At 39.8% G+C, this 24,975-nt stretch overlaps 1 protein-coding gene and 1 pseudogene across 1 annotated transcript; one reads left to right on the top strand and one right to left on the bottom strand.

Moving 5' to 3' along the window:
- The first annotated feature begins 468 nt into the window (after positions 1-468).
- Positions 469-20,052, top strand: LOC4336941 (protein FORGETTER 1-like). Its single transcript, XM_015781053.3, has 32 exons — positions 469-1,187; positions 1,814-1,879; positions 2,004-2,177; positions 2,255-2,385; positions 2,504-2,580; positions 2,681-2,862; positions 3,003-3,080; positions 3,670-3,802; positions 4,280-4,340; positions 4,561-4,642; positions 4,879-5,001; positions 5,217-5,360; positions 5,470-5,572; positions 5,930-6,058; positions 8,305-8,375; positions 8,823-8,992; positions 9,077-9,170; positions 9,938-10,035; positions 10,115-10,250; positions 10,343-10,449; positions 11,045-11,140; positions 11,214-11,301; positions 11,389-11,506; positions 11,597-11,708; positions 11,778-11,901; positions 11,984-12,061; positions 12,203-12,321; positions 12,784-12,837; positions 13,014-13,116; positions 18,251-18,379; positions 19,089-19,200; positions 19,620-20,052. The coding sequence occupies exons 1-32, from the start codon at positions 552-554 to the stop codon at positions 19,649-19,651; spliced, it is 3,960 nt and encodes a 1,319-aa protein (XP_015636539.2). The 5' UTR covers positions 469-551; the 3' UTR covers positions 19,652-20,052.
- On the bottom strand, positions 15,584-16,849 carry LOC136356027 (zinc finger CCCH domain-containing protein 43-like; annotated as a pseudogene).
- Positions 20,053-24,975: the final 4,923 nt, after the last annotated feature.

Genomic DNA, 24,975 nt, shown 5'->3' with positions numbered 1-24,975 from the left:
TATCTAAGCTAAATATTGGCTTCGTTACGTACTCCCTCCGTTAAATAAAAAAAAGCTTAATCTAGGAACCCCTTGGTTAAGTATTTTTTGACGAAAGAAGTACATGTGATAAAATTGTCGTATTATCTAAATTGAAACAACTCTCCATTTCCTTTTCCATTTTTGTGAAAGAACAAAAATGGAGCCTCTCTTTGAAAAAACAAAATGGTTACCATATGGTCAAAGTTTGAACTATTAAAAATTAAAAAAGAACCCTTAAAAACAACTCCGGCAACAAAAAGAACAGAGGTAAAAATGTAACTAAAATTCAAGCACCAAAATCCCCTCTTATTTGACGCTAGCAGTAAAAATTTACAATTGGCAGCAGGAAATCTTTTAATTCTCGGACCAGAAGACCAACCGACCAACCCACTCGCTCCTCCGGCTCTGCCGTTTCGGTTTCCTCCCCCCTCTTGCTCCTGCTTCTCCATAGCGAGCAAGGAAAGGAACCCGACCTGCCCCCCTCTTCCTCTCTCACAAACCCTCGGTCGCCTCGCCTCGCCTCGCCGCCGATGGCCGGCGGCTCCTCCCCCTCCCCGGCCGCCGCGCCCATCCAGGTGCGCTGCGCCGGATGCCGCGGCGTCCTCGCCGTCGGCCCAGGCATGACCGAGTTCATCTGCCCCAAGTGCGGCATGGCGCAGCGCCTCCCCCCGCAGCTGATGCCCAAGCCGCCGCCCTCCTCCTCCTCCTCCGCCGCCGCGACCCCCGCGCCTCCCGCCCCGGCGGCACCGCCGCCGCCTACGTCCCGGAGAGGAGGCGGAGGCGGCGCGGCCCTTCCGCCCCCGCAGGCGCAGGGGGTGGACCCCACGAAGATCCAGCTCCCCTGCGCCAACTGCCAGGCCGTGCTCAACGTGCCCCACGGCCTCGCCCGCTTCCGCTGCCCGCAGTGCGGCGTGGAGCTCGCCGTCGACCTCGCCAAGCTGCACAACTTCCTGGCCTCCTCCAACAACAACGCCGCCGCGGCGCCGCCGGACAACGTCCCGCCGGCCTCGGGACCCGCGTCGCGGGCGCCTTTGGTGCCTGCGCCTCCGCCCGCCCCGTTCCCCCCCGTGCCGACGCCAGGCATGACGCAGGCGCCGCAGATGGTGCCTGGCGCGTTGATCCCGATGGTGCTTCCCATCACTGATCCGCCTGAGGAGATCAACGAGGTATGCTGTTGTGCACTAACTTGCTCTGCCATTTTGTTGGTTAGTGTATACGATCTTATTCGTTAAGGCTTGATGAATGCGCTTTGACCTTTGAACGGTGTTAATCGAGGCAATTTTGGACCGATAGTTTATCATAACGAGAAATTCTGTTTGTAATGGGCTATATATTCGCTAGGAAGGCAATTTTGGTATAGTTCCATTTATACTTTTATTATGCATGAAATTGGACAATTGTTTTGCTTGAGATGATAACGAGGGCTTCACATGACATAATTATGTACAATCTGATTTCCTTAATTTTCATTTTTAATGGTTAGGGCAATATTTTTTCATTTCTGGTGATTGGCTTTGGCTGGTCGGTTTCAATTTTTGAATTCATCTGCTTGGTCGTCCATACATTGTTCTCTGCTCTTTGGATGTGTACAGCAGGATTTAAAAGTTTCTGCTGATTAATTTCAAACTGTACAATGTTTTACACCCATAAACATTCAGTTTCTCTGACATTGTTGATGCATGCTTCATATATTGTATTATAATAGTTTACCAGGTTTACAGCCTTATATATTGTATTATAATAGTTTACCAGGTTTACAGCCTTTCACTTGCTGGGCTTTTTTGTCAAGCAGGTTGCAATTGATGTTGAGCGTGAAGAAGATGAAGGTGGTACTGTTGGAGAAACGTTCACTGACTATGTAAGGATTCTATGTACTTTAACAGCTGATTCTTTACTATGCATAAATATTCGTACACATATTTATTACTGTGATTCATATTTAATTTCTTGAGAATTTTTCCCATATTTTCACTTGTTTCCAGAGGCCTCCCAAACTCTCTCTTGGTCTGCCTCATCCAGATCCAATAGTAGAAACTTCTTCTTTGTCAGCTGTACAGCCTCCTGAGCCAACTTACAGCTTGAACATCATGGATGAATTGGATGAGACAAAGGCCTTGTCTTGCTTGCAAATCGAAACATTAGTTTATGCTTGTCAGGTTAGTGCCATTCTATATTCTTCTATGAAGTTTTATATGTCACACCTCTTGTAAATCTTTATGTTGTTGTATGACAGCGGCACCTTTATCATCTCCCTACTGGTGATAGAGCAGGTTTTTTCATTGGTGATGGAGCTGGTGTTGGTAAGGGCCGGACAATTGCTGGATTAATATGGGAAAATTGGCAACAGGGAAAGCATAAGGCAGTGTAAGATTGTTGCCAAGAAACAACATTTAGTGATCTGATGAATTCATAACAATATCTTATAGTTATGTTTCCATGCTTCATTGTTTGATTCTAGTTGTATTATGGTTGTATTTTCCAGGTGGGTATCTATTGGCTCTGATTTGAAGTATGATGCTCGAAGAGATTTGGATGACGTTGGTGCAAAATGTGTACAGGGTATGAAGCCAATTAACTCATAAAATTAAATTTTCACCTTAAGTGATCAAAAGTATTTATGGTTGATATGTGTTTGATGTTGGGTTTTTTTTTCATGCAGTGCACCCTTTAAATAAGCTACCATATTCTAAGCTAGACTCAAAGGCCATTGGGATCAAGAATGGGGTAATTTTTGTAACGTACAGCAGCTTGATAGCATCATCTGAGAGAGGTCGTTCCCGTTTGCAGCAATTGGTTCAGTGGTGTGGACAAGAATTTGATGGTCTTCTAGTGTTTGATGAGGTAATGGATTTGCTTTGAACTTGTGATAGCAGCATGCCCCCCTCCCACCCACGCACAACACTCCACATCATATTTATTTTATAGCCAGATCTATATTGATAAGTGTATTTATCTGTGCTGAACTTGTAAATCCCTTACAGTGCCACAAGGCCAAAAATCTCATTCCTGATGCAGGGAGCCAGCCCACTCGCACTGGTAAAGCTGTTCTTGAAATCCAGGTTTGTACATGGATTCAGCTATTCAACTGTAATCTTACTGGCAAAGAATTTTTCTCTCTATTTATATACTGCCTTGAGTTGATGTGTGCAAGTAGGGATGGTCGCGGGCTGCTCTTTGGGTACCCATGCACCCACTCTAGTTCAACCAAATGAACTAGATACTAAAATGCATTGATTTTGTTGAGCTAGAGTAACGCGTACCCACGGACTGATCCACGTCTATAGCTTGGTGCAGTTTTAGGATCAGATCCATCTATGAACCCTTGAAGTTGGGTTTCACAGATCAACGGCCGCAAGTCACTAGGCCAGTAGATCCATCACATACCAAAATGGGTGAGTCCAACTTTGAGTTCGGACCATGTCATCTTCCCTATCCAAAAAATGGTTAGAAAAACCTAGGTGCTAGAAGTTCTATGTATACTGTTTTGTTTATTAATAGATGCTTTCATTTATCTAATAGGGCATGATACGTTCATTTACTAATCCAGTTTGCTTGCCAGTATCTGAATGTTGAACTAATCTGTGAAACATTATTTTGGGTTGATGTACGTTTGTTGCGCTAATATGGTGACATTACCAAGCATCACAGGAAAAGCTACCTGAGGCACGGGTTGTTTATTGCTCGGCAACTGGTGCATCAGAACCACGGAATTTGGGCTATATGGTTCGGCTTGGACTTTGGGGCGATGGAACATCATTTCAGAATTTTGCGCAATTTTTAGGTCTACTTCTTTAACCTATTTGTACTTGAATCCTTCTTTTCTTTTATTATTTATTATTTGCATTTATTTTAACTTCGATACAAAAGAACAGCTTGGCTTTTCATGTTGGCATCAAGCATGCTGGTCAATACTGAACCCTAGTAATGGGCTATAAATTGTGGCTGTACTAGACTATTTTGTGGGGGATCACCAGAAACTTATGGTTGAGTCATACTAGTAGAGTTGTGAAGCACTGTATTTGGTTTCTGCTTCCCCAAGTAATTCAAACTGCATTATAAATTTACATGTATTGAGTGTGCCCCGTCTCCATTGCTGGGCTTCCAACACTTGTTTAGGGCAATTAGTAGTTATGGTTTTCGGGGTTGTATACTCCAGTTTTGATTTTTCTTGGGTGTTGTGTAGTTGGTAACTGAAGCATTGCATGTGACGTCATACTAAATGCTATCATTACTCACATTTTATGGAAAAAAAACATAGGATCTCTCGAGAAAGGTGGTGTGGGCGCTCTTGAACTTGTTGCCATGGACATGAAAGCCAGGTTAGCATTTTTTTTTCCAAGATCTTTAGTTCCATGGGCATGAAAGCGTCCATCTGCAATGGGTAACTGTTGCCACTAATATGTTTTGTCCAATGTTTTTTCTGTATATGGAAAACTGGCTAGTAGCCTTCGAAACCTTTTTTGGTTCAAGTATTGTCTCTTGCTTGTGTTTTTCCCCAGAATGATTTATTGAGTACCATCTCTATAAAATTTGTTGCAGGGGTATGTATGTTTGCCGCACACTAAGTTATAAGGGGGTTGATTTTGATATTGTGGAGGCTCCCCTTGAGGAAAGAATGATGGTAAAAAGTGACTTTCTGCTACTTTACTTTATTTCAAGATGCATTATTGCTTTGCTCTTTTGTGTCTTCTCTGTATCAGTGTTCTCTTTCATACTCTGATTGCTTATCAAGAAAAAACATTCTTTGAATTATTCCTATGCATTGATCATTGTTACAATATTAATATTAAACTTAAGCTAGTTGGTTTTTCCTATCGTATAGCTCATGGTAAAGTTTCCATCTTATTGGTAATGCAGAATATGTACAGAAAGGCAGCCGAATTTTGGGCTGAGTTCCGCCTTGAGCTCCTATCAGCAGGTGAATCATTTACAGAAGGCATTTCAAATCAAATATGGCGGCTATATTGGGCTAGCCATCAGGTGTTACCTCCTTACATATTCTGAAATAAATTTCTATCAAACCTTTTGTTTTTACTTTGCAATATTTGCATCCTTCTCAGTTCCATGAATGCATTTCTAGCATAAATATTACCCCTGATTTAGCATATTCAAAAGTTGACAAGTAAACTTCTAATATGAAATAAAGAGTAGGGTGGTTAATTATTCTTGCAAAATTGATTTTCTATGTTATACAGCGTTTCTTCAGGCATATGTGCATGTCTGCAAAAGTACCTGCTGTTGTGAAGTTGGCTAAGGAGGCCCTGGCAGAGAATAAGTGTGTGGTGGTTGGTCTTCAGAGCACTGGAGAGGCTCGAACAGAAGAAGCTATCACAAAATATGTGAGCTTATATTTCCAAAGGAACATTTTATTTGTCTCTTCATCATATTGTAGCGCCTTCCTAACTGACCTAATACTCCGAATTATTGATTGCTTCCAATATGAACCAGGGTGTTGAAATGGAAGACTTTGTTTCTGGTCCTCGGGAGCTGCTTCTAAAGCTGGTAGAAGAAAATTACCCTCTACCTCCGAAGCCTGATTCTTTTCAACAAGGTCCGTGCTGACTGTTTCATCATACTAATCTCAAGTTTTACCATATCTTTAATGCAATTTCCATGTCTACTAAGTGAAATGCTACTACCTAGAAGGTAGTATAAAGTCAAATGGTCTTTCTCTTTTCCTAATAAACTGTACATCTCATATTTTGTCAGCCCTTTCTGCTTGCATAAACAAAAGCAAATTTATTGGAATTTGGCCATTTTTCACTTATGAAATTGGGCTTAGTATCCTATAGAAAATGCTATTTTGCATATTCACTTACATTATCTCATCTTGTTTGTTTATAACTCATACGGCTCTAGTTGCCTGGTCTTCTACTATTGATTATTATTTTTGTGTATATTTTTTTAGGTGAAGAAAAAGTCACAGAAATTCACCGTAAGCGGCATTCTGCCCCAGATGTATCATTTAAAGGACGTGTTAGAAAAGTAGCAAAACTGGTAGAAGTGAGTGATGATGACAGTGATGATTACTCTCCATGTAAGTTTGTTGGGAACTACTTGATTTTTGTTTCAGGTGCCAACCATGTGGCTAATCTTTATTGCTTACTGCAGTTGCAGATCGTGCTAATTTCTTTGATATATATAGTTCATACTAATGTGAAATGTTAATTTAAATCAAGGACTTCTAGTTTGTTTTTGACCAGATATTTATATAATTTTTCCTGGTAATCTTATTCGCAGAGTATGATAGATTGTAATTTCTTTTATTCTGGAAATACTTAAATATTTGTATCAATGGTTCTGGTCCTGGATACACCTGGCAGCCTGGCAATTTCATTGGCGAGAATATCATGGAACATTTGGTGATTGAAAAAGTAGTTTCATTAATCATGGCATTGGATACACCTTTTATGGCATGGGCAACTGTTTGATGTCAGCCATCTCTTGCTCCCTGTCACTTAGATGCTCGGGTAAGACGTGGAACAGAGAGAGAGAGAGAGAGAGAGAGAGAGAGAGAGAGAGAGCCCTTCAACTGATGGCCTTTGTGCACAATTCAAGGAGGAAAGGGATGGTGTGGTCTGGTAATATACTCAGGCGGAGCTGCAAAATTGTCAGGGGAAGCGGGTTATTAATAGCCTTGTATTGAAGTGGGCAAAAGAGAACTTTACTACTAAATTTGTTTAGCATATAAACATCTGCCCAAAGGAGTACATGGAGCGTAACAGTAACGGGTCCAGGACCCGACACTAGCCATCCCTTGTTTCAGGCATTTGTGGATGATCAGCTTGTTGCAAAGTGTCTTCTGGGGCCAACCTATGAGAGGACAACCTAGTTGTGTTGATGTGGTTGCCAGCTTGTCAGATCCACCTCACCATACTTAGATCGACCACGTTGAGCTCAAATTTGGTCATCCGTGGATGCGGTGATGGTGCCTAGATATGTCACTGGTGGTGTTAGCCAAGCATTTTTTTAGGGGGGCTGTTGCAAGCTAGTTAAGAGTTGAGACACTAGATCACGAATTCAAGTCTTATGAACTGCTGAATCATAAGAATGATATCTCACCATGCTTTTTTTTTTCAGTTTTAGTTTCTTATTCAATGTTTTAAACCACAGACTGTTTCTGTACATCAGCTAATTGTTTACTTGTTGCATCTGGTACTCTTGTACTATATAACATGATCTAGCAGGCATACTTTGCTCAAGTATATTTACAGAAATAAACTTAATACTCATAGTAAACATCTTTAAAACAGAAAGTAATGAATGTAGGAGTGAATAGGGTGGCATGATATGAATGTCACAACTGGGAAAAAATAACGGAAAGATGAATACTGAAGCAAAAAGCTAACAACGGTGCAAGAGAAGCATGGAACTTGCCTTATATCTAGGAGCTTTCTGTCTTAATCACTTATTGGGTTTAGATTACTTAGTGCTTCATAGGCACAGACATGGAACACTCTATAGGGCATAAAGGGAATGAGTTCCTCTATACGTCCATTTTTGTAGGATCAACCTTTTACCTGCTAAATCTGTTGTAGTGACTTGCGGGTTGTCCTTGCCGTGTGGTCATGTCAAATGGTAGTTGACTAGGTCGAAGCGTTTGCACCAAATTGAATGAGTTCCCCACCCCATCCTGCCCAAAGATGATTGGATGAGATCGCTAGTTGGCAGTGAATATGGAGTGTTGAATGCTATATTTTGTATACTAAGAACAGGAACTAGCCGAATTTCCTGCACGTTTGTGCAGGCTAGACTGTAGTTTATTTGAAAGTATAGTTGTATTTGCTATACAACTGTTTGGTTTCTTTCTGAAAATACAATTTTGTTTCCTATACGGTTTTAGTGTAATAATATATATCCATTTAACATACACCATTATAATCTGGACCCACCATGATGAATGAACACATAGATTAATCTCTTTTTTCATAACATGGTAATTTTTAGCCCTTGACAGCTTACACGGAAGCTCCTTTTCACCATGTTCTTAATAATAAAATAGATGCCAAATACAACGTGCAACAAAGTTCTTCTCAAAAACAGGACTATTTACTAACGACTACCCCAAAAGGCTGAAAATTATTTGCACATGCATTATGGTAGTTGTTAATTTGTTATGGTCTGCTGCAGCTGTATAGCTGCTGGAGATAATTGCTCTGACCAGCTGCAATCAATGCTTCACTATAGCATGATGTTTAAAATTTTTAAACAGTACAGTGAATTTGTGATCAACTATTCTGACTTCACTCATTCGATAATTTTAACCTAATGTATATGTTACAGCTGAGTCAGATCATGGATCGACAGAGTCTGATGAGGAGTTTCACATGTGTCAAATCTGTAACACAGAGGAGGTGACTCTTATGGCTTATTATTTAGTACAATAATGTCATATACAGATCCGTAATACCAAAAATTATTACTCTCTCCATCCCAAAATTTAGAAACTTTTGGCTATGTATCTAGATAAATGTTTGTCCAGATACATAGCTAGAAGTTGCTATATTTTGGGACGGAGGTAGTATATACAATAATGTTACATTCGGTCTGTGCCATGTTCTTTGACCTCAGTTCTTTTTGCTAGCTGGTTACATTTTCTGTATGTGCAATTCTTTCTTTTGTATTTGCTGAAACTATTTAGTATTTGATTACGATTTCCTATAGTTCAAGCTGGTAACCATACCACAATTGATTATTATTTGTAGAATGCTTACAGGAAAATATATTGTCCGTTAATGTTAAATCTCTTTGGAAGTGCACTGTCATTTATAGTTTTTACACAACAATATCTTAATTTTCAGGAGAAGACTCTGTTGCTTCATTGTTCTGGTTGTTCTCGACATGTTCACCCTGGTTGTCTGACACCACCTTGGACTGGGGTATTAACTGATGACTGGTCATGCTACACATGCAAGAAGTTAGAAGGAGAGGAAAATGAACAAGATGCTCATGTAGCTGATTTTTCACAGAGGTACGTGTGCGTTTGACAAATCAAGATCCCCATAAAATGCCCACACCCAATTATATAAATACTTGTCCTGTGCCTTGCTGTCAGGTATGATGCTGCAGTAGAGAAAAAAAAGAAGATTTTGGATATGATACGTTCTTTGGATCTCCCTAACAATCCTCTTGATGACATCATTGATCAGGTAATATTGGCTTACATCACCTGGAAATGTTGATAATTGAATCTGTGGTTATTTTTTAACTTTGAGCTTGCATTGACATCTGTTTGCACAGTTAACTGATGTGAAAGGGGCAGATTTCAAAGTTCAGAGTAGTGGTAGTACTGTAGTACTAGCATATTATGTTTGAGGACCAACCATTACAATTTTGGGCTAATCCTTTTTGCTGAAGTTGGGATGCAAATCCAAGTGAACTGCTAGACTTGCATAGGCCTGCTCAGCAGGGCTGGGCTGTAGAAGAAATTTGGACATCAAGATATTACAAAGATTCTTATGCAGCTAGCTAGGAGTTGTTACCCATTAACTCATATATACATGACATCTCTTCCATTTTCTTATCTTCTGGATGTCTGTTAGATGATTATCACAATAAGGTGTAGGTTAATGATGTTGCATTTTGGAGCAGGAGAAAGGGTGGTCAGATATGTCAAATTATATGTTTATTTCTTGAGTAAGCTCTTGTGAATTAAGCACCACTGTCATATCTCAACTAAATTGTTCCTGCATAGATATTCAATCCCTGTTTATTAGTTAGTTCTCCCATTTTCAGACCCATTTTGGCTGAAGATTATGCAATGAGCTTGTAATCATTGTCCTGACATATGTTTATCAGTGTTTAATTTGTGTTGAATTATTTTACAATCTTTTTCCCTATCTTAATTTTAACTCGTTCTAGTATTATTGGACCATACATATAATTAATATTTTTCCATTTTATTTGGATTTTGCAGCTAGGAGGCCCTGACAATGTTGCAGAAATAACTGGACGGCGTGGTATGCTAATAAGAGCTTCTGACGGAAAAGGCGTTGTTTATCAGGCGCGGAATGCGTGAGATAGCTTACTTGTGATTTTGCATTATGTTTCTCTGGTTCAACTAATCCCATACGTGTGCATTTTCTGTATGTAGGAAAGAAGTGTCGATGGAGATGATCAATATGCATGAAAAACAGCAGTTCATGGATGGCAAAAAACTAATATCTATTATATCTGAAGCAGGATCAGCTGGCGTTTCGCTGCATGCTGATAGAAGGGCAAAAAACCAGGTTTTATGATTCTTCATTTTATCCACATGTTTCAAATACACCAGAGGTTGGTCTGTTGTAATTTTGATGAAACTTCTTAATGAACTTTGCAGAGAAGAAGAGTACACATAACACTTGAGCTCCCTTGGAGTGCAGATCGTGCAATACAACAGTTTGGGAGAACTCATCGTTCTAATCAAACTTCTGCACCACAATATAGGTATGCTTTATATTTCTCATATGAGCCATCTCTAGCTTCTTGTAGGTCTGTGTTTCGATTGTCCGTATTGCCATTCAGCAAAACAAATTGCTAGAATAGGGATTTCCGTTATATTGTCTTCTGGTACTGTATACGAGTCATGAATGAAGAGCTAGGGCAGACTGAAATTTGTCAAGCAGTGAAGTAAGCACAAATCAAACATATATAGATAAAATTGCTGGTTTCAGTGTATTGTATGTAGCTATAATATGTGATGGCTGTCTGCTGGAACCTGTAACAATTAGTGACGTGTCTGTCTGACGAAAGAAATTTGAAGTCTCATGAATTTATTTATGTAGTCTTTAAAAATATCTAGCATGAAGGTGGGAATTGGGGACCAGTGCTGTGTACACAATATATTCATGTAATACTTAAATGCTGAGACAATGAGGCAAAGTGGTTATTTGATGTGGATGGAAAAATAATAGTCATTCTACTTTATATTGGTTATCCAGACTCGCTATTTTACTATTAATTTCACATGTTCACATGGCATGGATGTACATTTGCTATATAGATGTATATCTTAAAAATAAATTTGGAATCTCAATTGCAGGCTTCTCTTTACAAATCTTGGTGGTGAAAAGCGATTTGCATCAATCGTAGCAAAAAGACTGGAGTCTCTAGGAGCTTTAACGCAAGGAGATCGCAGGTTTTTGCTGATTTCAACCAATTTTGTATCGACATCAGCTAAATCATATCTTAACTGACTTCTACTTCTGCAGGGCTGGACCTTCTCTGAGTGCTTTTAACTACGACAGCAATTATGGGAAAAAAGCCCTAACCATCATGTATAGAGGAATAATGGAGCAGGTTTATATAATTACACTATAGTTTTTGAATATGTTTTCCTTTTCATGCTTTATTCACCATTCTAAGAGTTACTTTCAAGATGACCAGGATTCTTTTCCAGTTGTTCCTCCGGGGTGTTCTGACAATCAATCTAGCATCCAAGAGTTCATTGCTGAAGCAAAAGCTGCTCTAGTATCAGTTGGGATTATCAGGGATGCTGTAGTGTGTAAGTTTACCCAGAAACAATTAGACACTTTCTTTCTTCCATACCTTAGTGTTTGTGACTGTGTTGGACTCATTTAACGTTTTTCCTCAGGCAATGGAAAAGTTGCTGGGAAGCTTTCTGGTCGGATTGTTGACTCAGATATGCATGATGTTGCTCGTTTTCTTAACCGCCTTTTGGGACTGGCTCCGAAAATCCAGAATAGGTGAGATGCCATGCAGTATCCTGTAACTTGAGATGGTTGGACTATACTTACACATTCTCTATGTAACAGGTTATTTGATCTTTTTACAAGTATACTTGATGTTGTTTTGCACAATGCACGAATAGAAGGGCAGCTGGATTCTGGAATCGTTGATATAAAAGCTAAAAATGTTGAAATGAAAGAATCACCCAAGGCAATGCTCTTTTAGAAAACTTTTTGCTTTGTCTGCTCTGTGCTTCTAATCTGTAGATTCTTAATGCATTTTCTCCTTGCAGACCGTTCACATTGATAGCTTGTCAGGCGCGTCAACTGTACTTTTTACTTTCACCATTGACCGAGGAGTTACTTGGGAGGTAAACATACAACTTTGGTAGTCGAATTCTGTTTTTCCTTGAGAGACATGGTTGTAGCTGTATTTAAAAGTACAGTCCATGTTTCTTGTAAAACTGCAACTTCTATGGTTTTTGCTCAATTGCTTTTGTGAACGTGTAAAGACGGCAAAATCAATGCTTGATGAGAGGCAAAAGGATGGTGCTGGTTCTTCTAATGATGGGTTTTACGAGTCCAAAAGGGAATGGATGGGAGGAAGGCATTTCATACTTGCTTTTGAAGGGTATGTTGGATAATCATTTATTTATTCTTTAGTTCTTATCAGCCATCTGTTAGCAACTTAGCATTGCTAAAAACTGAAAACCCTTATTCAAATAGAGGAATAGATAAATAATGTAGTAGAAATTTACCATGCAATTGATACCGTGTGTATCGAGGAAAAAGACTGAATTGGAATATTAATCAATCTAACGCTGAATGAATTCTGGCCAAATGTGATTAGCAAAATAAATAAATAAAATGAAAAGGCACCTCATTATTTAGTTGAGAACTGCAAACTACGCTTATTAGATAAATGAAAAAAAATCTTTATTTGCTAGCAACTGAGGAGCATTTTCGTATTTCTATAAAGCAGTGGAAACTATACAATGTGCTAGTACTAGTTTTTCCTTTTGTCAACAAAAATAGTTGATTTGAAATGTGATGCTATGACCTGACTCTTTGTTCCATTTTGTTTGTGAACCAGCTCAATCGAAGGGATGTATAAAATAATTCGACCTGCTATTGGTGAAGCATTAAGGTATCTGCAGTTCATTATTATATATTTTTTCTGGTGTAACCTATTGTAAGAAAAATTTATACTGCATACAGCTTCATGTTTAATCACCATGTCTAGTAGCCTAGCAGGTACGATATGTTTATATAAAAAATGCTATTTAATTTTTTTTTTGGTTACACTCCATGTTTCTATTGCAGAGAAATGCCTTTAACAGAACTGAAAAGCAAGTACAGGAAAGTGTCATCAATAGAAAAGGTTAACAAAGGTTGGCAAGATGAATATGATGCTTCGTCCAAGCAGGTAATATATGAAGTATTATCTCCTTGATATATGACCATTTGAAGACTATTCTATTTATTTATTCTTATATAGAAAGGGTGTTTCCACTTTCCACCCATATATGGGTTGGGATCAGATGTAGGACCTCACACTGTAGACACCTCCAGCATAACCTGGAAGTTGTCTTTTAATGGCCAGGAATTACTGCACAGTTGTTCCACTTTCCACCCATTTATGGATTGGGATCAGATGTAGGACCTCACACTGTAGGCACCTCCAGCATAACCTGGAAGTTGTCTTTTAATAGCCAGGAATTACTGCACGGTGGCCTTGTGTGTTTGCTTTCAAATTGTACTGTATGAAAGAAAAGGGTAATGTGGGAACTGTTCCAAAGGCCCGCGTTGTTAATTAGGATGGTTCTCCTTCCCAACCCAGTTAGTTTGATTTGTTCCCTAGGATAACAGTTAAGGGCCCGTTTGGTAGGGTTTCAGATTCTGTGATTCTAATTCTGATTCTTCCTGAATCAGATACTGAAGAGAATCAGAATCAGTTAATTTAGGTGTTTGGCTAGAAACATTAAGATCCTAATGGGGGAAGCCAAAGACGTCCTTGGTCTATATAACCTCTGTACCAACGAGATATAGCTGAAATGGCAATCCTAATATTTGTTAGAAGTACTTCTGAATATGCACAAATATTTTAGCACAATACTTGTAAAAAAATACCAAGCTTCCATATGAGAAGTTAAAAAAACACGTCACGTACATTGCATGGCATCAAAGACAATGTCCATTATAATAATAGTCCACTCAAATTGATTCAGTTATTGCAAAATACCATGGTTACATATTTCTAAGGAGAGTGGAACCACCACAGTTACATATTTCTATGGAGAGTTCTTCCAAAATATATTCCTAACAGCACTTATATGAGAACATTCATCTAGATTGCCACAATGCAGTTGCTAGGTCATCACGAAATCTGTCCATAGACCTATCACTAGACTATGGAGTAGAGGTATCTGATGCATTTTGGGAAACAACATATCTTGCATATCTTGTTGGTATAGTTGGGACATAATTTGGATCTCGATCACACCTACGAAAATACTTGTCAGTTGTCGAATTCTGTCTTATAAAGTTGTGAAGACACATGGTAGCTGCAACGATCATTTCTTGCTTGTCCATTGCATAGGTAGGCATCTTTAAAAGGATCCGCCATTTCATCTTCCACACACCAAAGGTGCCTCAACGACATTGCATGCACTTGAGTGACATTGGTTGGAATACTCTTGCTCACCACTTGGTGGAGGACCTCTTCTCCATTCAGGAATATGGTACCTTTGCCCCTTGTATGGTGCCATATACCCTGGCCTATTTGGGTAGCCAGCATCAACAAGATAATATTTACCTACGATATATGCATCGAGTCAATGTTATATGGTACAAATAAAAGATAAAGCAAAGTGTAGATGATTTCAGCTAGTATATACCTTGTGGAGGGTGTGGAAATATATCTTTATCAACATCTAACACATGATAAAGGACGCTAGTATCATGCATAGACCCTGGTTGTCCAATAGAAGAATATGTAAATCGCATGTCAAAGTCGACTGCTGCCATCACATTCTGAGTAGGACTCTTGCTTCTACCAATGTATCTAACATAATCTTCACGAGGTGGGTTTGCTGTGATATGAGTCCCATCAATGGCTCCAATGCACTTTTTGAAATGTGGCCATAATCTTTTGTCATTCTTAATCCTACTATGAGCCCTTGGGAAGTTAGGATCTTTGGGACATGTAATCCTTGCACATACTAACCACACTCAATAAGACCTCTTCAAATTTTCTACTAATTGTTTCACCGGAATGCTTGAACCTATTTTGAACCCTTCTATTGGACTCACCACCTCCAAGTATGAAAAGAAAGATAGCAACTGATTCCATGGAGTTCATGTGGTTGGTTGCTTTCAGGTTATAGGTACTCACCAGCAAGTCATGCAATTTGTAGAAGAGGTCTGTATTCATTCGAAACATGTGGTGACTCTCTCCTGGAGTCCTCAGAGTCTCTTGTACCCATGCATATCCACTTAGTACTGACGTCCTTGGTTTATTTTTATCATAATACGTCATATAATATTGTCCAAGTAAGCAGGCAGCTGAAAAAAGATTGGCTTCCAATGCTTGATGATGACGAATAACTGATTGTATGGAAACCTCATCATCTTCATGTAGATCAGTACCATCACTTTCAGAAAAAGTCTCATTTCCATCAGTTTCACTAGAAGACATCTGGCACATGGAAAGAAAGTGTTAAGTGACAAGCATCAAGGCAAGTATAGAAGTACACATACAATTGACAACATCAATACATGTCGAGCAGCAATACAGTAGGTAATAAAAGTCAGTAGGCAATACTTGAAATACAATTGCATGCAACAATACATTAATTAAAGGAGAACTTGGTTGCATTACATGTCCAGTAAATAAAATAGGGGATAGTCAACACATCCAACAATTATTACAACAATAAAAAAAAATAAAAACACTACTTGGAGATAAAATTGTCTAAAGATACAGAGCAAGACATTTGTTGAACAAACACAACCATGCTAGGCCACTACTTGGAATACTTGGCCATCTTGGATTCATGTTTCATGGTGAGCCATGCAAATCTTTCTTCTGAATTATCCAAGGTCATGAACATCTCTCTCTCAGATTTCTTTGTGAAAATCTCAGTAGCAATGAAGTGCTCTTTGGTACCAAATACAGCACCACATTCCTTCACTAGAGCCATGACATCTTTGATGGCACACCCTGAAGTGTCCTCCCTCCTGACAAGAGACTCAACAGATGCGGCTGATTTCTCTTGGTTATCAACAAAACGACTCATTTGTTCATAGAACCAATATCCACCACTGGTCTTGGGTTTCTTGGCTTCCTTACCAGCTGCTGCCTTACCTCTCTTGGGAGGAGGTGAGAAATCATCATCGTTACTATCATCATCATCACCTTCATTCACAGCTTCTGTATCTACATTAATAGTACTGGAAGGTTGGGTTGAACTCTGCGGTAAATTTCCACTAGTAGGATTCCAGTGGTCATCTCCTGTGTTTCAAAGGTCTTCAAATATTTGTTGGAGCAAATGTTCATTTTGAATCCCCCGTAACTTAAACTTTGCACAACCTGGCAAATCCTAGAGGAACACCAAGGGAATAATCAGAAGAGTGACACAAATATTTGCAAAATCATGGTTAACAACTTAAACATCAACATTAATATGTAGCATACCTTCTTGGCTCTTGCCCACCAATCATCAGATGCAACAATAGTAGCCCTAGCTTGGTCCCAACCTAATCCAGTCTCTCTAGCTATCAGTTTCTTCCATAGATTATACTCATTCCTCAGCTTGCTCCATTTGTTCTTGAACTGCAGCTTTTGATAGCGTAAGCCAGTCTTTTCTTCAAATTTTGCAATCACATTATCATACCCCACCTTGTTCAAATGGGTATTTGAGCGATTTCCTATCCTAACTTGTTCAGCGAACAACTCACAAACTATCCTAGTGTTTTCATCTGTCCATTCAGCATTATTTGCACCTTGATTTTCCTCTACTACTGTTGCTGCCATCTGCAGTACTTATGAAATAACACATATGCAAATCAGAGCACAGATGCACATCAAAACTATTTAGACATACACAGATCAGAGTGCAAATCCACATCAATATTATTTACACACAAATCCACATCGCAGTGAGCAATTCAGTTCTACTATTTTGCACAACAGTACAACATACAAAGCTAATCAAATGGAGAAGTTCAGGACATGGTACCTTGCCCAGTCAGTGCTGGTCGTCCTGTTTAGGGAGCTCGACGGAGAATGGCAACACTAGCAACTGGTGGCGTTGTCGGCCTGGATCTGCAGGGCTGAGGGAGAATAGGGGAGTGGCAGGATGGAGACCGGCAGTGGTGTCGAAGGTGGCTGGATGGTGGGAAAAGGCTCGGGCACGGGAACTGTGGTCGGCGATGTCGTCGGCGGGAGAGGTCGGCGGCGATGCGGAGCGCCGGCGGGGATGGCGGCGCTGGATGGGGAGCGCCGTCACCTGGCTCCCGCAACCCTAGCACGTGATGTCGATCGATCTGCTCGGGTGGATGGGGAAGGCTGGAAAGAGGGGTATACCCAGTGGCAGGCGGGTAATTTTTTGGGAAAAATATGGGGACTTTCATATTTGGTTGGTTTGATTCTCAGCAGAAGCTCGCTTTCCGCCGATTCTCCCTTCCTTCGTAAAAAAGGGAATCGATCCCGGTTGATTCGCTTTGGAAGCTGAGGGGAAATTGCCCGTTTGGCTCAGCTCCAACCGATTCCTGCTAGAATTGCTCCTAAGAATCCCAACCAAACGGGCCCTTAGTTGTCAAGTATCTTACTCCCTTCATTCCATATTATAATATGTTTTGGGTTTGTCCTAAGTCAAACTTCTTCAAGTCTGATCAAGTTTATAGAAAAATGTAGCAACATCTACAGCACCAAATTAGTTTCATTAAATACACCATTGAATATATATTCTTTAGTATGTTTGTTTTGTGTTGGAAATGCGGCAACATTTTTCTATAAACTTGGTCAGACTTGAAGATGTTTGACTTAGTCCAAACCTAAAACATCTTATAATATGAAATGAATGGAGTAGTTATAAGGTAGGGAAAGTTATTCTTAGATAAATTTGATCTGTATTTGTTAGGGGGGAACTTTATATAAAGGGGCATATTGTAATCATTGGAAGTTAAGCAAGATTTGAAGATAATAATTATCATTGGAGTACTTAGCAAGGTATATGGCGCTGACAGTGTTTTCCCATTATGATCTGAGGGACATAACACATCCTTTTTACGATGTTGATTTTTTATATACACGCAAAAATTGTTGAAGCATAGAATATTTTGTTCAAGCAGGAATATTTTGTAATTTCATGGCCACGTGCATCTGTTCATCGTGAATAGCAATTTGTTTGTGGATCTGTTGTGTTTTATTCCCTTTGAGGATGAAGCTCATTTTTCCATAGTCCACATACAGTTCCTCCTAATTTACTTTAGGATGATGAACGGTTGAGCTGTTACTGTGTCTACAACTTATCTAGTGTCTTTTTGCTTCATTTCAGTGTATGCATGGATCGAAATGCAAAGTGGGAAGCTACTGTACAGTGGGAAGAAGGTTGCAAGAGGTTAACATCTTGGGTGGTCTCATACTTCCAGTTTGGGGTACAATAGAAAAGGCCCTAGCTAAGCAGGTTCACTCCTATGCCACTTATTCTAAAGTCTTACGGTTGCTACTTTTTCATCTTAATTGAATGGTGGGTTCCGATATATTCAATGGGTTGATATGATTTTAGATCTTCCGATCTTGGCATTGCGTCTCTTGTATTGGCTCTTGTGTCATCCGCTTTTTCCATGTAGACACAAACTTCTCAAAGCTCTGGAGTCTCTACTCTTTAGTCTTTAGGGTAAGGTAAAGGGATCCCCTTGAAAGTACCTTAAAAAAATCTATTTGATGAACAAAGCTAAGAAGTTAAAGGACAGGCAGTAAAATGGTCTTGAGTGTAGCTGGATGGCAGGGGCAGTAGCACAGAGCTTCTCAGGGCATTAACTAAAGTTAGAAAGAGATTTGGTGGATTCGAAAATAAGGGGATAAAGTTTGGTGTTAACTTGAATCTCCAATACTTAATAGGGAATGATTCCTTCATCAACACAGAACATACACCATAGTAATAATGATGATCTGGACATATTTCCCTAAAAGAATCCTCTGAGGCTCTGACCTTTCTACCCATCAAGCAAGAGCTAGATGATTTTGTCTAAAGCTAAAAGTAGAAGTCCAGTATCTCACAATAAAACAAAGTTACAGAATGATTTACTCTCTGGATTTTTATGCTTTAGCTGAATTGGTGCATGATTGTTTGATGTTTAACGCCTCTGTGCCTTGCTGCTGTTATTGAGCAGGTTCGTCAAAGTCACAAGCGAGTACGTGTTGTCCGTTTAGAGACAACAACTGACAATCAGCGAATCGTTGGACTACTCATTCCGAATTCAGCTGTGGAGTCAGTATTAACAGGTTGGTTATGATTTCCCAGAATTTCCTGTCAGATGGTATTTGTTGTGGTTAGTGTCCAATGGGGAGAATCAGGTACGGCTTGTGGTAGTTGAACTATGGAGATAAAATTGTGCAACGGTAAACTGAGCTACTGTTATATCATGGAGCTTCTTGGGCAGCTCATTTGTTTGTGGATGGCATTTTCTAGTAAGATTTCATTCATTGGGCTCTGCCAAAAAGAAAAAAAAATCGTTGTGGAGAAATCAGAAGGACCAGAGGTGGAATGTGCCAGTATTTTTTTCTCCTTTTCCAGCACTTTAAATGTTGAACACTCTGTGTGGATTCTGGTCACTTCCATTCCTCCAATGCCATGTATCATCTCAAATCAAGACCATATTCTTATTTATGAGAGTGGTAAACATTATGTTATCCTTTTGCAGGCTTACAGTGGGTCCAAGATATTGATGACTGACATGGATAGGCTTGATTTGTTTTGTTCACATTCATATTGGTGGTGTCGATCGCTTTCTGATGTTAGATGCAGCAGCTCAGAGGTGCGGCACATTTGATTTTGTTTTTTTATTGAGCCAGCAAGCTAATATGACTAATGTGACAGTGTCAACTTAGAAATTAGGCAGGTAAATACACCCTCAACTTCTGTATGTAAAAGATGTGGTGTACCCTACCCCCCTCTTTTCTATTTCCTTGTTATGTTGTATATTGGGATGTAAAACAACTAAACCCCAGCTTATATCAGAAAAAAGAAAAATGCGAGGGCGCACCCACCAATATGGCGCCATACTGTTTCGGAGGAATAGGCCACGGTTGCTTATTCCCTGCATATCATCAGAATGAAAGGTTGTCTATACTCTATACCATTTTTTCTGTCCATAGATGTGTGCAAGTATTACATATCGTCCCATCGGGAAAAGATTAGTCAATTGCAATCCTCCCATTTCCTTTTGGTTGTGTTGATGTTGAATTGGCCTTCCTGGTCCATTTACTGGTTGAGTGATGTACCTGCGTGGGATCGTTAGACTCTTCCTAGTGCGTGGTGACGGTTTTACATTGCCATCTTGATTGTTAGGTGCGGGGAGAACGAATGCATGATAGCGATTACTCTTATCCCTTTTTGAGTTTCCATAGAATCAAAATCAGGCGTTGCGGAGTTGTTGGTCTCGTTGATCAGATGACAAGATTTTGCACTATGAGTTAACATACTAGTATGACTTGTTCGCAATGCGATAGGTTTCAGGAGAAAAGAAATAGTTAAGCATATTACCTATATCATTTCCCCTAGAAGCATCTCAATTGTTCTTGTGGAGTTCTTACTGAATGTATTGCGAAATGGTTAGAAAGTATACTTGCTTACCGATCACTCATGACTGCGACTAAGGTATCTTTAATTTGTAGGAAAAACATAAAATTTTAAAAGATTAATCAAACATAAAATTTTAAAAGATTTTAATCTTATAGAAAAAGACTAGAAAAGCCTTTGAAACAATGATTAAATCCTATCTTATCCTTCAAAATTCTTATGACATTAATAATCTTATAAAGATTTTGAAGAAAACTTAGTAAGAATTTCAATCTATTGAAAAAAAAATCAGTCTATTTTATTATTTGATTCCTACGTTTTGTCTGTGGCCCAGTTAAACAATCATTCTCGCGTTTTTTCTACATTTTTCGTTTTCTCATTGCTACAATCCAAAGGATGCAAGTCATGCATCGTGGTGGCATCTCATCCCAGGGTGTACTGCTGATGTGCAGCCACATCTGCAACTCAGGCGAGGCGTGTCACTCACTCACCTGGCTCATCAGTTCCTCCCTGACCTCTTTGACGCCGCCCAAGACCCTTTTTTCTCTTTTTTTTTCTTTCATAACTCGCCCAAGACCTCACATTTATTTAAACCAAAGATAGGAGTGGCTAGCGACATGAATTAAATTTAAAAATATACTATTTATTCAATTTATTTTCAAAAATATTCGTGATGTAAATTTTATTGTAGAAATATACCATCGATCTCGCTCTACCGTTAAGCGAAAATGACGCAGAGGTGACGTTGAGGGCGGTATTGCGCGGAGAAAACGCGAGACCCCGCGGTCTCGCGCGGCGACGGCGCGAGAGCGCGGGAAGGACGAGCGGTCTCGCTCAAGCAGAGAGCGACACCGTCCTAAACTGCATTAGGTTAGTGACTAATGACCTAATTAATTATTTAACTAATAATAATTAGCGATTAATTAATAATTAATTAATCGTTAATTATGGTAATTAATCACTAATTAACCATTTTGAAATCCGGTATCGCTGATTGGTTAAGCGAGACCGAACGGTCTCGCTCTTCTGTTTCGCGAGACCGCGCGGTCTCGCACTTTCCTAGCGCGATACCGCCCATGATGTCACGTCCACGTCACTTTCGCGTAATGGTTGTACGAGATCAACGGTATATTTTTGTAAAAAGTTTTGAATTCCGAATATTTCTAAAAATAAAATGAATGAATAGTATATTTCTAAATTTAATTCCTAGCGACATCTCGTTATCCATTAGCTGAGATTCCCTACTCATTAGGTGATGTGTCGTCACGCGACGACCTTTGGTTGACATGCTGGCCGCTGGCTCCACTTCCGAGCTATAGTAGCGCGCAATCATGGAACGCACTCGCGCGCGGGCGCTACCACCACCCCGTCGCAATGCAATCTCACCTGATCTGATGATGATGATCATCACGCATCCGCGGTGGCGAGTGGCGACCGACCCCGGCCCATCGCTGCCCCGGATCTATCAATCCTGGGTGCGTCGTTGGCCGGGAGCACTTGCCGCCGATACGCTCATACGCACCGGCCGGGCGTTGTCCTCCTATCTCCCGTAGCCGTGAGCGCTGTGCTCGCCGTGAGAAAATGGATATTTGACCACGTTTAAAAAAAGGGTTTCGCTAGAATACATCTCGAAAGTACGTTTCGTTAAAACTTTGCTATTTTCTCTATTTTTACCATTTTCACTGTGATCACACGCTCCATATTGGCATTTCAGCGAAACATGTTTTCGAGATGGCATTCCAGTGAAACCGCTTTCTAAATGTCCATTGTCCATTTTCTCTGCTCGCCGTAGCTCGCAGGATTGCTATTTTGCAACTCATGGCCTTCAGCAAATGCGGAAATAGGACGGGATGAAAACAGGTCGGGAACGATACCATGAAATGGTTCTCGGTTGTCTATCGATTTTCCATGCATATCCGTCAATTTAACTATTTAGCACCAAATTCAATATAACACTAACAGAAAATAAATTTAAGTCAATTAGTAATTTTCGGTACCATTTTCAAATATTACTTCACATATTCTAAGATGTAGTTGTTTCTATACTTTACATTTGTTTCGAAATAAATCTATTTCTTAATACTTTCTCATGGGAAAGTACCCTATCCGTTATAAAATATAAGGATTTTTAGATTGTATAACGAACACTCAAGTTAAGTCAAAAGGTTCCTTTTTAGTCATTTTACTTGTCATTTTTTTTATTTTGAATTGCTTATGTTTCCTTTTCGAGTGTCTGATTAGCTTTGTAATCATTGAAATGGTAGGAGCCATGAAAATCAGTACATGAATGCTTATATTATAATACTTCCTCCATCCCGTATTAGGTTTATTTTTTTCTCCTCTTATTTGTCACAAAGTAAGTTTATTTTATACTAATTATTGCATCCAAGTTTATACATGTAATAATTGTATTAGGAGTAGATAAAATGAGAAATAGTTCTTTTTAGTTTTGTATTGATATGTGTGGAATGGGTGAAAAATGAACTTATTTTGAGACAGAGGTGGTCTAATTTTAGAATTTAAAAATACTTATATATTATAAAACGAAAAAAGTATTACTTACTTCGTCTCATAATAATTTCATTTTTAGTTTCTTTTATTTGTTTCAAAATAAATTTATTTTAGAGTAATCATTGTCTCAGAATTTATAAAAGTATAGAATAGTTGTATTGAAAGTATATAAAGTGAGAATAGTTGTATTGGTATTGGTAAAGTTAGGATATTCTTCTTTTTTTTACTAACTTTCTATTGGTATATACAAGATGAATGAAGAATAAATTTATTTTGAAACAGGCGTAGTACTAGATTCGTTTTGCAATGGCAACGCGAAGATCCGTGACTTTTGCTGGCCCTACGGCCTGGCTGAAAGAGACGAGCGGGTTGCCGTGCCGCTCGTCTAGTCATCTGCTCCCCCACAGGGCGACCCGGTCCCACCTGACAGGTCAGCCGCTCCAAGCCAACCCCAGACACAAGACACAGACACAGACAGGCCGTGGACCGTGGACGCGAGCGCACGTGCCCCCCTGCGTCGCCGCGGGCCGGGCAAGCCCCCCACCCAACCCCTCGTCGCCTCACGATTTTCCTTAAGCCTTTTTTATTTTTTAAATTTTAAAAATAAACTATTGCAAAATCTATTTTTAAAATCTAAACCTTTTAATCAGGCCACTAATACACCACACACAACGGGTGTGACAGTTTTTTTTTTGCCACACAAACAATATTGTTACGTCAAGCAGATCGACGCGAGCAAATAGAGTTCTCGTGCTAGCCAGATCAACGTGATATCGTTGTTTTGTCACACCGGTTCGACTGGCGTGGTTAAAATGTTTAGATCAAAATAAGTTTTTGAAAGGTTTATTTCAAAATTTTCTACTATTATAAAAATTAAATATGTTTTTTCTGGTATTTTTTTATCATAACACAGTGGGGGAGGCCCCACGTTTTTTCGGGTATTTTGGTATTGAGTTGGTTTTTAAGTTCGTTCGCTTTTGGAAATACATATCCATATTTGAGTTAGATTTTAACCTCGTTTGCTTTTGAAAATACAAAAGGAGGGGTATAAGAAATCCTTTTTAAAAAAACCCCACATGCTAACTTGAAGTGAAGTCAGACTACTAATTGCAGCTCATGATTTTCTTAAAAAAAATATCCAAGCGAAATTTCACAGTGAATTTACCCTAGCTAAACCGCATAACAATAATAAGATTAAAATAGAATTCACCCGTTGTAACGCACAGACGTTTTTTCTAGTAAAAAATAAAAATTAGAAAAGTTCAAAAACCGAATAAAAAAATCCCTCGCGCCTTTGTAATTGTAGCCGAATGCGATCCTCGTATCGGAACGGGTGGTGGTGGCGGTGTCCGGGCCCCGCCGCGCGGTGGCCGGCCGGCCAGGGCACAGGCCACAGGCCCTGCACGCCCCGCCGGCCCGGCCGGCTAGCTACTAGCTGCTTGTCCTCGCGTACGTCGTTCTGACCGGCAGGCTACCGTCCACCACCGCGCGTCCGCGCCCGCGACACAGCAGCAGCGGCAGCCTGTGTCCCCACGCGCGCGGTAGTAGACGACGACGGGTGATCCGACTGTTTCTGGCGCGGGTCAACCGGCAACAGAAGAAGCCAACGCAGCGCATGGTCCCCTTCCCCTCCCCCCGTCGCCCTGCTGTGCTGTGCTGCGCTGCTGACCCTGCCAACGCCAACGCCATGCCATGCGTACCAACGCTCCGCCGTTCTCCATACGTGCGCACTGTACCGGTGTACAGCACTCGGTACTCCCGGTACTTCCTCCATTTCTTTGAGATGTGTGATGTGATACGGTTGATTTTTTTTTCTCAAACTTAGACCACAAATATTTATTCGATTATTATTTACTCCATCCGTTTTAAAATATATAGAGTTTTGATTGAATAGGACGTATTTTTAATACTATAAATCTGTCCCATACAACCAATTTTTTTTATATTTTGGAATGGAGGAAATATTT

The sequence above is a fragment of the Oryza sativa genome, chromosome 4 (genome assembly GCF_034140825.1).
Source record: "Oryza sativa Japonica Group chromosome 4, ASM3414082v1".
Taxonomy (NCBI): domain Eukaryota; kingdom Viridiplantae; phylum Streptophyta; class Magnoliopsida; order Poales; family Poaceae; genus Oryza; species Oryza sativa.
The sequence above is the reverse complement of the archived record's forward strand: the minus strand, read 5'-3'. Positions and strand labels throughout refer to the sequence as shown.

Bases quoted from the DNA above. Each gene is read 5' to 3' on its own strand.
- LOC4336941 (XM_015781053.3), top strand. From the start codon at position 552: ATGGCCGGCGGCTCCTCCCCCTCCCCGGCCGCCGCGCCCATCCAGGTG. The intron at 2,386-2,503 runs GTAAGATTGTTG...TGTATTTTCCAG, and splicing joins CAGGGAAAGCATAAGGCAGT to GTGGGTATCTATTGGCTCTG. The intron at 19,201-19,619 runs GTTGGTTATGAT...ATCCTTTTGCAG, and splicing joins TGTGGAGTCAGTATTAACAG to GCTTACAGTGGGTCCAAGAT.